The sequence below is a fragment of the Podarcis erhardii genome (assembly GCF_964252035.2).
Source record: "Podarcis erhardii genome assembly, chromosome: 3".
Lineage (NCBI taxonomy): Eukaryota > Metazoa > Chordata > Lepidosauria > Squamata > Lacertidae > Podarcis > Podarcis erhardii.
The window spans coordinates 59991765-60006084 of record NC_138507.1 but is presented as its reverse complement, the minus strand read 5'-3'; the positions used below and the strand labels follow the sequence as shown (position 1 = coordinate 60006084).

The 14320-nt window shown below is 40.2% G+C and overlaps 1 protein-coding gene across 1 annotated transcript in view; it reads right to left on the bottom strand.

The window, feature by feature from the left end:
* The window catches only part of ENPP1 (ectonucleotide pyrophosphatase/phosphodiesterase 1), a 46747-nt gene continuing 32427 nt past the window's right edge, over nt 1–14320 (bottom strand). Inside the window, exons 12-25 of the mRNA XM_081855274.1 lie at nt 14123–14231; nt 13111–13242; nt 11592–11623; nt 11183–11310; nt 10525–10594; nt 8956–9043; nt 7339–7514; nt 5994–6027; nt 5743–5897; nt 4680–4815; nt 4339–4419; nt 3724–3856; nt 706–862; nt 1–620 (exon numbers count right to left, since the gene is read on the bottom strand). Coding sequence (XP_081711400.1) covers nt 453–620; nt 706–862; nt 3724–3856; nt 4339–4419; nt 4680–4815; nt 5743–5897; nt 5994–6027; nt 7339–7514; nt 8956–9043; nt 10525–10594; nt 11183–11310; nt 11592–11623; nt 13111–13242; nt 14123–14231 — 1599 coding nt within the window. The 3' untranslated portion in view covers nt 1–452. The remainder of the gene's footprint in view (nt 621–705; nt 863–3723; nt 3857–4338; nt 4420–4679; nt 4816–5742; nt 5898–5993; nt 6028–7338; nt 7515–8955; nt 9044–10524; nt 10595–11182; nt 11311–11591; nt 11624–13110; nt 13243–14122; nt 14232–14320) is intronic.

The following is a 14320-nucleotide window of genomic DNA, read 5'->3' as shown; positions in this document are numbered from 1 at the left end:
TCCGGAACATAGCTGTATCTTTATTTAGTATTTATATTATTTCTTCTTTTTTAAAAAATATACATGCCAGTTGTTTCACTTTTAATTAATCCACTATTAACACAAATAATCCACTATAAACAAAAATAAAGTAATTTCAGTACACTTAAATGGAGTTGAAAAGAGCTGTTGATGTTGCATGTGCGTCCATTTACGTATGGATGGCAGAATGACTTTAATAATATACAAAAAATTTCCACCTCATTCAGGTGGATAACAGGCTGGGAGAAGCTGTTCTCTTTTGCTATAGTTGGTCCATAAAATGTCCCTGAGATACAAATGTGGCAGAGAGTCTTTCCAGCTCCCATTTTGCTCAAGCATCTTCAAAAATAGTATCTTCCAGCATGATTAAAACATTTACTTTGTGCAATATAGTTTCTTTCTTTCTCTCTCTCTCTGTATAGAAACTCACATTAGGCCTTGTCCAAGCTTGGCAAATAAGTTTTTAACTGTAATATCTCGGGTACAGGCTGTTTTCTGTCATGGTAGAAACTCAGTCCCGTAAGAAGTTCCACATCTCTGACTCGGGTTGCATGGAACTTAATTCTCTCTTCCACCCACGAGGACTCAGGCTTGCCATTCTGTTGGAGCAGAGAGAAAAGGTTGTGTAAAAGATTGCCACAGAGTGTGCCTGTCTTATTTAGGGGGGGGATTGGGATTACTCACTGCGCAGCTTTCACTGTTGTCTTCTTTGTGAGGTATAACATAAGATGCAACATCAAGAGACCCTTCGCATTGCCAAGGAGTCTGGGAAACATTTTTGCAACTTGTCAATATAATAAAGTAGTGAGTTGGAATGAGGACTTCTGGATTACTTGTGAGCCTGGAATAAAAATTTAAACATCAGTATCTTAGACTTTGTCCTTGTAAGCTTTTAAAGTTTTGTCACACCACAATAGAATGGACAGCGGAATCGACAAAACATTTAAGCCCAAACTATAGCATTAAAATGGTTTGATCCTGCTAAATGCAACACACCAGAACGTTCTGCTGTGAGAAAACATTTTTGAAATGAATCATATAGGAGAATTTGCTGATGGATCAAGTCCCTTGATGTCAAAGGCATGAAATGTGTTTCTCTGGAAGTAGGTTTCCTTTTTTTAAAAGCTTTACTTCCTCATTTTGAAGAAAACCTACTGAGGCTTACCAGTTAATGATGCTATTAATGAGTTACTTTGAGCAGAGTTCATGTCAAAAGAACTCTTTGGAACCATGAGTCTACTTAACTGGAAAGCTAGAATTATTTTCCTAAGGAAAGCTTTGAAAGAAAGAAAAATTACAATAGCAACTCAGATGAAGGAAGGAATTGAATTTGTCAAAATGATAGTAGGTATCTGTGTAGCAGGTTCACAGGCTGTATTTGGGCCAAATGCTAAATCTTGGTTCAGCACTACATGAATGACTGGGCTCCTCTCCTTCTCTGTTCCTCTCCCACAAAGCTGAGTTGCAGTCCAGAAGTAGCTGCTTCCATTTCCCCTTAACTGTGGTTGCTAATTAGTCAGAACCAGGGATCCTATGGTTAGTGTAGGCTTACTTTGAAACAAACTTCAGTCAGCATTAAATCATGTTCCCTGATTCAGACAAAACAAAACAAAACACAGTTAAGGGAAAGTGGAAATAAAATCTTCCCAAAAAATTGTGGAGACAGAGGAGGGGGAGTGTTCAAGCATAGGAGGGGACTAGGCTAACTTTGCCCACCATATTAAAGTGCACATGTGTTTTGTATTATTAATAATATAAAGTAATATAAATTATTGCTTATAAATGCACATACAGTCATACCTTGGGTTGAATGTGCTTCAGGTTGAGCATTTACAGGTTACGCTCCGCAATGACCCGGAAGTAACAGAGTGCGGTACTTCTGGGTCTTGCCACTCGCGCATGCGCTGACACTCAAAATGACATCACGTGCATGCGCGGAAGCGGCAAAACGTGATCCGCAGACACGCAGTCGCGTCTTACATTCTACTCAGGATGCGAACGGGGCTCCGGAACGGATCCTGTTCGCATCCAGAGGTACCACTGTACTGCTTAAAGTCAAAATAAGCTTTCAAGTAGTTCATCAGTTATAAAAAGGGGGAGGGAAAGAGTGAAAGGAATTCCTTATTAACATACACTGATATACGAACTGAACCAATCCACAACTCCCAAACTACAGTTGTACAAACTTCACACACACTCACATTCACACACTACATACGCTACACTTCTGTTATAAATTCATAGAAAATCAATCATACATCGGATTTGCACTGTTCCAATTTTATTTTACTCCATGAAAGAAGGACTACAAAATGGGGAAGGTTTGATACAGGGCACCCATAATCCCTTCAGCATACCAACACATCCACAGGAGCCCTGCCCAGTTGCTATGCCAACCCTGATAGTCCTAGACAGAAGACCATCAAGATCACAAAGAACTTGCATATGGGAGTGGATTCAGCACAGACTGGAACAAAGAACAAAAATCAGCTCTTCCATCTCGGGGCAGGAAACTGCAAACTCCCCTCTGTCACCAGGAAAGTACTCATGGGGAGGGGGAAAGGGGGAACCAGCCAGGTGACAGGACACTCAGGTTACCACGACAACTCCTCCCTCAACCCCTCCTTTCTGTGATGTATGCATGATGTTTCTAGGGGTGGGCTTCATCTACAGGAGGGGAATTTCAAAAGTCTTTATAAGACCTTGCACACCATTTTTTTCTGTGTCCTTCCTCTCTCCTGCAAGTGAGGGGAGCACCCTGTTGCAACAGTTCAATAAAGGCCAAGCCTACAGGCTGCTGTTTTGCTCCAAGTAATCCTGGTTGGTGTCTTTGTTTTTGTCCAAGGGAGCCCTCGGATTTTTCCGTTGACACAGTCAACAGGTTTACCACACCTATCCGCCAATCACCCATTCCCACCACCCTTCCGAGTAATACCCCTCCCCACCCTCTCACTATATATAAGGGTCTGGTGACTTCTGTTCCAGTGTATCTGAAGAAGTGTGCATGCACATGGAAGCTCATACCAATTACAAACTTAGTTGGTCTCTAAGGTGCTACTGGAAGGAATTTTTCTATTTTGTTCCCAAACTAATGTGAGGATCAGAACTTACTTTATCCACCAACATTCATACTTCATACAATTCTTGACTCAGAAACCGTATCAGAATATGTTTAAATACAAATTTGGGAGGGCATAGAAACACATATTTTGAAAGAAATGTGTTTCAAAATAGCATTTAAATATAGATTGTTGGCTAACTTTCCAAAGAAATAAAATCACAGGTGACTGAAGATGAAACACAATGAACTTCTAGGTGAACTCATAGGTGAACTCATGTGAAAGTGAAACAGACTTATTGGCCCATCAGTATTGCTGAGAATACAAAAATGGGAGATAGATAAATGATAGATAGATGATAGATAGATAGATAGATAGATAGATAGATAGATAGATAGATAGATAGATTAGATAGATAGATAGATAGATAGATAGATAGATAGATGATAGATAGATAGATAGATAGATAGATAGATAGATAGATAGATGATAGATAGATAGATAGATGATAGATAGATAACAAAATGCATTTTCTCTGATGTTTCATCCCAGAAATTAACTATAGTAAGAACTTTTCTATGGTAGCTAGTGCCATAAAATTGTAATACGGTTTTAAAAATAGCTACAACTGACATATGTTTACCTTTTCACTTCCTCGGGTGTATCATACAAGCCATTGTAGTCGTAATCAAACACAGGGCCAGAAATGACATGCACACCATTTCTGGCTGTAGCATAGGCTGGCAGTAGGACTGAATTAAAGTAGTTCCATATCACTGAAAATGCAATGGGAGCAGTTGAACAAGGAAATACAAGCACCTTTCCTATCAATCACACATGCAGGATAAGAGGGCATCTTTTGGCATTTCCCTTACTAAGATCATAGGCTGCCTTTATTTTTCTTATTTGTCAAACTAGTTTTGTATGGCATGAACATGTCACCATCCCATGATGGCTGGCAAATATGACATCTTTGGGATGTTGGAGGCCTCATAACACATCACCTCTGTGACCTGGGGAATTTCCCTTGATTTGTATATTTTTTAGGGAAACTGGGGCAGCGGCACCGGGAGGTGCAAGCAGCTGCCCTCCAGGCCCCTCACCTGCCTCTGTTAGTCAGCCCTGCTGCCTCCTCATACCATTCTTCAACTGAGTACACACTTGCCTCCAAACATCTTTACTTATTAGTGAGTTTCAGGGGTTTGGGTGGCAGGTGGTGGTTTTAAAAATAAAAAGAGAAGAAACAATTAACCCTTACCATGGAAAGCATGGTACATTGGTACAATATTGCTTGATAAGAATGCTTCGACTTTACTGTATCTTTCATCCTTTATCAGATCTGAAAATTAAAAATGTATAAACAACTATTAATTACAAAATTTGAATGAACTGTCTCAAAAAAGGCTTATGCCCCATTCCCCTCCTTTTTTTTGCCCACTTCTGGGTTGCAGCGACATACGCATGCGCTGTTGCATGTCAGTTCAATGCACATAAATCAGTCGGTGCCTTACATCTTATATATAAAAGAAGAAACTGCAACTCTTGCTTTGCACGCTAAGAAATTGCTCTGCTTAGAAATGAGAAAGAAAACAGAATTACTTGGTGGGAAAAGAAATCCATAGTTGAGCTGGGGGTGACTTTTGTAAAATGAACACATCTGGCTGCGGTTCGAAGGAATGCGACTGTCGACATTGAAACAGCTTGGGGTGGCTTCTGAAGATGCAGTCCAATTGTCCTATTTAACAAAATGGGGCGTTAGTTGCTGAGTATGCATACCGCACATTACATAAATTGCCAGATACAGATTCACAATTGTCTCCCTTACTCTGACTGTCATCTATGAAATGGTTTGGCCTGTGAAGCTTTTGGGGGGGGGGGGGCAATAATTATTCCAGTCTCAGTTTGGCTGGCTGAACATATGACTTGTGAAGAACTCTCTAATAGTAGAATTTTATAATTCCAAACCTCTTCCAATTTTGCCACACCACCAGACCTATTTGGTGGGAATTTCATTTTGGAGCATCAGACATTTTTCAGACCAAGCTGGTCATAGCCAGGGTGAGACAACATGTGACATGCAAATGTGAGAAGCACATGGATGTGTTGTGGTCCACCTGGCCTTTGCCCAACAGAAGACTGTGACAGTGGAGGACTTCAAGCTGCTGTGGGAGATCTTGGATGTATGAACTTCAAATTCTTCAACTTGGAATTCTAATCAATTCAATATCTAGCCCTGGTACTCTTGGCCTTTTCAGGCTGAAGCACTTTTAATGCAAGTATGCATTGAGTGACCCAATTCTTTATCTTTTACCATATGTTTTCATGGTGGTGGTGATCTTCCTGCAACCCATCTTGGATCAGGCTGCAACCCACTAGCGGGTCCTGACCCACCCGTTGAAAACCAGTGAAAGTCAACTAAATATCAAATGAAGTAAATTAGCTGAATTGTAACATGGGCCTGTTCTGAAATCTCCCACAATACTTATGGGGAACCACTGTGCTTCTTATGGGGAACCACTGTGCTGTCTAAGAACCATTTGGTTTAGCTCTTAGAATCAATATTCGTCTTAGTATTGTTTGGGCTCACTAGTCTCGCACCTCCTGATAACTGCTTTTCCCCCTTTTAAATATAAACTGTGTCCTTAATTGCTAACATACTTACATGCTTGTTAACCATATAGGCACTCCACAAAGGCATCTTGATCTTGTGGCTAAATCCATTTACATAATGGTAGCTGTGAAGAAGACAATAGACCTGCTTCTTTTGGAGCACTCTGGGCCTCCCAAATGGCAAACTGTATTTTTCAATCTTCTTTACTAGAGTAGGAGGAAGAAAAACACAATTCAGCTTGCTTCTCCTGGAAAGATTTTCTGCTTAATTTATACTTTTCTCTAAGTAGTTACAACGCTTACTTTCTGAAGTATTGAAAGTTATCTGTTGTTGAATCTGTGGCAAGAGAAAGCAAAAGGTGAGGTCGTCATTTTGTGTACCATCATACCAAGCAAAACATTTCACAAAAAATGTCCTGTTTTTTATGTTCCATCTTTGTTCCTCTCAATCACAGGGGCCCCATGAGGGGATATAGTGACAAAGATTTCTCCCACTTCAGAGACAGAGAACCTATGGGCCTTCCAGCTGCTGTTGAACTTCAGCTCCTATCGGACCCAGCTAAAATAGTCAATGGTTGAGGGCTAAATTTACCATTGGCCTACCCTGCAAGGGTCACATGCCAGCAATGGGTGTGACCACCCAACGTTATCACAGATACATAGCCCTCCCTCCTTCCCCCTCAGCTGATCTGCGCAGGGTTAGGTCTCTAACCCACTCATCAAAGGACCAATCTGATGACCAAAGCAGGAACAATTGAATTCACATCATCATCTGGGGGCTGGGCTGGGTGGAGAGATTTCCCTTTGAAGGATGAGGCTCATGGTCTGAGAATTCTTGTTCCAGCATTGTTGTTAGGTGTGGTCTCAATAGAAAGCTGTTTTTCCAGCTCTGTCTGGTTTGCCAGCTATGGCCATTCCTGAAAAGGGACAGTCTAGCCTCTATGACTCATGCACTGACAACCTTGGGATTGGACTACTGTAATAAGCTGTATGTGGGGCTTGCTTTGAAGATGGTTCAGAAGCTACAGCTAGTGCAAAATGTGGCAGCTAGTCAGCTGACTGGTTCAGGTCCTTGGAATCCTATTGCACTGATCTTGTGAGAGCAAAATTCAAGACACTAGTAATGACTTATAAAGTTCTAAAAAAAATGCTAAGATCAACAGCTGAGGTTCTCCTAGCTGTTCCTCATCCCAGTGACATCTGTTATGCAGCATTGAGGGACAGACCTCTCACTCTCACTGCTGTCATGGTTTGTCCTTTCCCTTGAACTATGACTGGCACCAACACTTATAAGCTTCCAATGTCAACTGAAAACCACCTATTCCATCCAGCCTTTACAGGGGTGACCATATGGCCAGATATTGATTATTCTTGTTATTGCTGCCCTTGCTGTGATTTTATCTGCTCCTTTTATTTTTGGGTTATGATTGTATTGGTTGATAACCCGCCCTGGTATCACATTGTTATGAAGACTGGGTTAGAAAGTGTTTTTTTTTAAAAAAAAATACTTATTACAAACCATAGAAATCCCTCATTGACATCACTGAATGCCAAGTGATATTGACACAGCTTATGCAGGATTCCATGGGTTTAGCCAGGAGTGCCTTCAATTGCTACATATTTTTTTTTTGGTATCATGAATACTTACTGAAAAATCACATGGGCAGCCACGGTTATCTGCAGAGCTTCTCTGTTGTGTGGGAGGGCATGTCGAAGGAAGGCTTTCTTCCTTGGGATGTCTTGGCATATAACTGGCCTTCTTTAAAAGGTGGTTGAGGCTGCCATGGGTTCCATTGTTGGGAGCCGGTGTCAAGCCAAGTAGATCTACAGTTGTTCAGAAAACAATGGCAAAGATGTTCAAAGGTGCACTTCTGCAGTGCAGTCCATTTGCAACTATGATCATGAAAGTGCCATGTCTTTAGAATTTCTGACATTTTTTAATTCTATCTATGCTGATGGTCAACTGAAAGGCCCACTGGAAGCAGATCATAAGCATAAAAATATAAGGCAGTAAAATAAAGTAATCACATGCTACAGGTGGGTCTCCTGGGAGACAGAATTCCAGAGCCTGGGTACTACCACTGAGAAGGACCTCGGACGTTATTGAGATGTGAAGTTGTGCTTCCTCTAAAGTTATCAGTGAGTAGGCAGACTCATAGAATCATAGAATCATAGAGTTGGAAGAGACCACAAGGGCCATCGAGTCCAACCCCCTGCCAAGCAGGAAACATATGGGAACAAGCAAATCTTTAAATACAGTATATTATAGTCTGCTCACTATCCAAGAAACACTGCCTGTCATATGTATAGAAGACAGCTTGAGATCTTTGCCTTCTATAAGGCACACTTGCACACTGGCAAACCCCAACCCTGATTCAGCCTACAGGAATAGTCTACAATCACAAGAATTTCTCTCTCATTTCCTTCACAGGGCAATAGCTTCACTGTTGACAAAGGTTCTAGAGGTGAAGCAAAAGCTTGGGCCCTTTGCAGGCTGTGAAGCTGCTGCTAATACACGAGAGGCTAAAATTCATTCCCTAGTAAAGAGCAGTCCAATGCAACCTCAAACTGACAGGGATTTCATAAGAGTGAATAGTATTTACAAACAGTTTTCTCCCAAAGAGAAGTCTATGCACAGGGACAACTATTTCAATAAATGCACACTGAGAAAATGATAGCGCTATTGATGCTAAAGGGAAACAAGCTATTAATCTGGATAATCAGTTCATCAAGGGCCATGCAAGAGAGCTTTAATATACAGCTCCCATGAATCTGTATGTTGAGACTGCATTTCATCACTTGCAAAGTTTCAAAATGTAAGACAACAAAACATGTCTTTATGGTGAAGCTGAAGGCTTATTTGGCTTCTTGTCTATGTCCAAAAACCCATGAAACTTGGCACTTCCCTCAAATATCCACATACACACACAAACCTCATATCTAGTTAAACACTTATTTAAGTGTGGGGCAGTTTGCAATGGGTAGAGAGAGCTCCAAGAAAGGGGAAATAGTAAGATATGGGAATCCTGAGAAGATGATACACGTATAGAAAGAGAGTAAATAGGAAGAGGACAAGAAGGGGCTTAAAAGAAATGTTGGGTTGCTGTTGTTAGATTGAAATTGGGCAGGAGACAGCAGAGTCCAGCAGTTTCCCACTATAAGAAATGTATCCATAATGTGCATGTAAAACTCCAGTCCAATCAAAAACTATTTTTCCAAAAGCTTTGTGAGGTGGGGGTGGGGGGAAGCAGCCACTTTACCATACCACACATTAAATTGTAGATCTCAATGTTTTCGAAGGGATCAACTTCATTTTGAATCTTGAATCCAGGTCCAAACCCAATAAACAGAGCCTAGAATAAAACATAAATTATGTTTTATTTGTATGAAATGAACATCTCCCTTTCTCCCTCTCTCTCTCTCAGTGTGTAACACACACTCATTTGGAACATCCATTTAGGATGTAGTCCTATTCTCATTTATCTGAGAGTAGGCATGATTAATTCTATTTCTACTACTTCTATAAGTTTGCACTGTTAGTCTTTAACTAATAATTGCTAAATTGATCTGAATACAAATGCAGTCTAAGCTCATCTTAATTGACTCTCTGTTAAAGTTATTTCAGGGGAAATCAGAACAACCTTTCAACAGACTCCTCTAATTTAGACTGTGTGTATGAGGAATATATAGTTGATTCACATATATTTTTCAGAACTGTCTCCAGAAGAAGTAAACAGTGAGTAACTATGCCCCTGTGTCTATGTAGCCCTTAAATTTATCTAAACATGTAAGACTGAGATAGCCCTTTTTAACGGCATACAGGAAACCCAGCTTTAAAAACAAAACAAAAAAACAAGTTTGATCTAACATTATCTGTCAGGAGGCTTACATTGTTGCAAATGTTCCAGTTGAGGTTCTTTTTTACTTTCTTTGAACAAATACAATATGTATTTCCTTGCAAATGTTACTGAAGTCATGACATAAATGTTATAATCTACCTTTATTCAGACTACAGCTGCATCCCTCAAGACAAACAAAAGCAAATAACTGCTACATTCAAGGCGAGTGAGTTTCTTATCTCTTATGGTAATTTTTTTAAAACAGCTGTTATTTGTGCAGCCGCTGCTGCTTGCTATAAAGAACATTAGCATGCCATGCTTCTCGGTAACAACAGATGTTTCTACAGTAAAGATCTTAAACTACTACTTGTCCCCTGCAAAGACCATTCTTTTGAATTCTTATGCAAGTTGCACATTTAATAAAACCAAGATCTAGCTGTAAGACTGCTCCAGTCACCAGTAAAATGTAGCAGACAAGAGCTGATACAAGAATGATACCTGTGCCATGTATTTGGACTACATACTCTGCAGATGTACAGAAGAATAAATGTTGGGTTACCCAGTCTCATCCCACGCCATCACACTCAGAACAGGACAGAATCTGCAATTTAAAGTACGATAAATGCCACATCTCTGGCATTTTATAAACGTATGGGTTCTTAATCCAAGTATCAAAAGTGAGATAATTTAAAATGCTGGCTGTCAAGATATAAAATTCTTCACCTACAACTGAATTTGGAACAGTCCCATGAAAGCAATACAGTGGGGGATCTTTTAAAGATATATAGATTAGCTCACAGGTGACTCCCAGCTCCATAATACAGGTAATTGGAATAAGCCTAAGTAGGCAGGACACAAGTCTAGATGGCAAGGAGAGTCAGTGGTCAGGCATGAGTGAGAAACATAGAGAGAGCATGATAGAGATCCCAGCATCAAAGCTACCCCAGCATCATCAAAAGCCTTGGAAGCACACAGAGGGGAGAGATCCTATTTACCTGCATATTTGCAAATGCATTGTCGGACCCATGGAATCCACCAGTGCAATACTTGAGCTCAGAGGGCATCCTACAAAACACAGACATGAATAGATAACGGGCAATACCTGCCAACTGGCATTACAGAAAAAGCTTGACTAGCGCAACCACTGACCCTCAAACCTTCCTTTTTCACAATTTGTTCCTCTTCCTACTATCCAGAGCACCATTTGCTGAGACTATGTAATGCTGTTTCCAAGGGCGGCAGGGGGGGAGGCTACCCTCCCATCAAGTAAATAAAGAAAAATACTTAACTGAGGTTTTGCCACCACCCCGCCCCCCTAAATCCTAGCTACGCCCATGGATGCTTCTCAAATCTCTTCATTAGCTTCTTCTCCCTTTCCATATCCAGGACTAACTCCTTGTCCTGCTCCTTAAAATTCTTCTAACCAGCAAAGCTCAGCCTCAAAATCCAACAAACTAGCAGAAGGGAAAACTCAAGAAAGGTTACAAATATATAATTTGATCCCACTTAATAGAAATAAGCAACAAAACTCAGAAACATACGATTTGTGTTATGGTGCTGGAATGAAACAATGTTTCCAAGCACAAGTAGAGTTCATGGGCCCTGTAAAAAAAATAAATTTTCATAGCCAGGAACGAAAGAGTGGCCACTTACCGAGCAAGCTGCCATTGCTGGTCCATATAAAAATGCACTGGCTCAATCCGGTCATTCTTGGCATAATGAAATCGCTTGGGGAGCAGTTGCTTCAGGTATGCCTTGAAAGGTTGATTTGGAACCAAGCACTGAAAATGTTGAAATTAAAAACACATATTTAACCCCGTTACGCTTGCAAATTTTAAGTGTTCCCAAATGGAAACACTTGAATAACTCAAACAGGAAACCTATTCAAACGCTTCTATAGAAAACTTTCAGGTCCCCTTCTCTCTCTCTCTCTGTCTCTCTCTCTCTCACCCCATCATGGGAGCCACTTCCCTGTGATTTGGTGTCATACCCATAAGGGTAAGCCTGATAAAGAACGTAGCTATAATTTTACAAATAGGCAGAGAGTAATGACTATACTTACTGTAAGGTTTCTTACAATGCCTTCGTAATCAACTGGAAGAGTTAGATGAAATAATTAGTTACCTAAAGGTCAAAAGAAAAATGAAAATAAAGGATGTCCTAATAAGTCATGGTGATTTAAAAACTGCAAAATACTTTATATTCCCTAGCAAGCATTCATGACTTTCTCTTTTTTGCCATAGCCTTATCCACACCAAAAGCAACTCTTTACCATACAGCATAACACAAGGGTGTCAAAAACCAATGTGGACAGTCCCATGCTGGCATCAGGCAAACTTGGCTGAAAAGCTCTCCAATCGTTCATTTAACACACAACTTACTTGAGTAATGTGAGATTTCTCTGAGTGCTCAGTACATTAGTTAAACATAGAGAAGTGTCTAAATAAATAAAAACAAGCAGCAACTGTCATCTTTCTGGAACCTACTCGAGTTTTGTGTTCTTTGAAATAGCATGCCCTTGGTATGAAACAGTTTAATTGCCTTAAAATGTGCCAGTTCTGTATTTCCCCCCAAAAGAAATCAATTGCATTTATTCACTTCTGCGAAAGAAAGTTAAGAGACTGTGGACTAAAAATGCATCATGGATTTTTTCGAAAGGGCCACAAGTGCCATCTATTCCAACTCCCTGCAATGCAGGAATCTTTTGCTCAGTGTGGGGCTCAAACTCATGACCCTGAGATTAAGAGTCACGTGCTCGACCAAAGTATGATTACATGTGGCATCTTATTGTATTGTATTGTATTGATAGGATACTGGGGTTGTGCCTCAAGATAGTCAGTGGTTGCATTTGTATATAACCCTGAAGAATATGCCTGCAAAAACTAGAGTTCTTTTTTTACCTCCCCATATCCAACCAGCTTAAGTGTTCCAAAACACTTAAGTTATGCCTTTCAAGTGATTAAATCACTGAAGAGTTGACACAGAGAAAAGCTCCAGTGCAATGATGCATTGTTCTATAATTTTTGCTGCAATCTTTACCTCATTGACCTGGGAATAAGCCCCACTGAATTCAATAGGACTTACTTCTGTGTATATACCATATTTTTTGCTCTATGAGTCACTTTTTCCCTCCTAAAAAGTAAGGGGAAATGTGTGTGCGTCTTATGGAGCGAATGCAGGCTGCGCAGCTATCCCAGAAGCCAGAACAGCAAGAAGGATCACTGCTTTCGCTGCACAGTGATCCCTCTTGCTGTTCTGGCTTCTGGGATTCAGAATATTTTTTTTTTCTTGTTTTCCTCCTCCAAAAACTAGGTGCGTCTTGTGATCTGGTGCTTATAAGTTGTTCCAGGTGCAGGTAATGAACACAATAATTCATTTATTTGTTCAGTTTACATTTTAACCTGCTCTTTGGTCAAACAAAGGTCAACCATTCCCAGGACTGAAGCAGGAGAGAAGCTTGACATGGTTATTTTGTTATGGACCTCTTGTAGTACAGGCTCATTCCAATATTTATTTTGCTGTACTTTGAAAGTTGCAACACACACAAATAAGTAGTATAAATTAGTCTAGTAGTTACATACAAGAGTAATACTCATCTGGAACTTTTTGGGGTCTCAAGCGAGCTGCAGGTCCAGGTACTATAAACAAGTCTTGAACACTATCCAAGTATGTATTGAGGTATGCTGATTTGCTGCAGCTTGCTGCCTCCATTCCTAGAAAGAAAGAAAGAAAGAAAGACTCTTTTTAAGAATAGCTCACTGAGACAACATAGCTCACCAAGCAAAATTACTAGAAAGACATGAACAACAAATGAATGGCACAATCCTGTACATGTCTACTCAGAAGCAAGCCTCATCAAGTTCAGTGGAACTTACCCCCAGATAAGTGTGTATAGGATTGCAACCTTAGTAGTATAAATAGACTTTGACATTTCAATAACAGAGCAATCCAAACTACAGGAAATGGTGTAACTTCTGTCGGGTCACTAAATCTAATGAAAGAGCTGAAGGAGGTTTGGGATCAGGGTCACGCTGCTATTTCTCCCTCCTGCTCCAGCCACTCCCCTGGATCATCCCCTTATTTTTGGCAGTGTGGGGGTTGGCGGGTTATGCTCACATAATTTATGCTGCTCATCTGAGCCAGGGTGGATAATTTATACAGTTGGGACAACCCAAGAGCTGCTGGATCCAATCTCCCCACCCCAGCAGGTTGTTTCAATTGTACCATAAATGTTGCAAATTGTTGCCTATGTTTTTGTTTCTCCACCTCAATCCTAAACATGGAAGTAAGTCACTGTGACTTAAACTGGATTTACTTCCATTTATTCTGGACCTTTCTGAGATACTGATATGAGATATTACAAATAATGAAGAGTGTGAACCAAATCAAGTTGGAGAAAATATGTATTCATTCACACATAAAATTTATAGGCTGCACTGTAACCACGGTTCTCTAGGTAGCTCAACACAAAATTACAGTAAAACAAAATATAACCAATAAAACACCAGAATATTGAAAAATATACTTATTATTTGTTTGTTTGTTTTTAAAAGAAGTGTTCAAACAAGACCTGCATAATTTAAATAAGCTTACCATGATCAGAAAGCAGAATAATGTTAATGCAATTGTGGAGGTTCATCTGCTTAAGTCCATCCATCAGTAGCCCAACTATGCTGTCTACTCTCTGTAATGCAAGAATGACCTGCAAGGGGGGGGGGGGAGGAGAGGCAAAACCAATGATAACTTAACATGTAAATGAATGTTAACGGCGATTAATATTTTCAATATTTC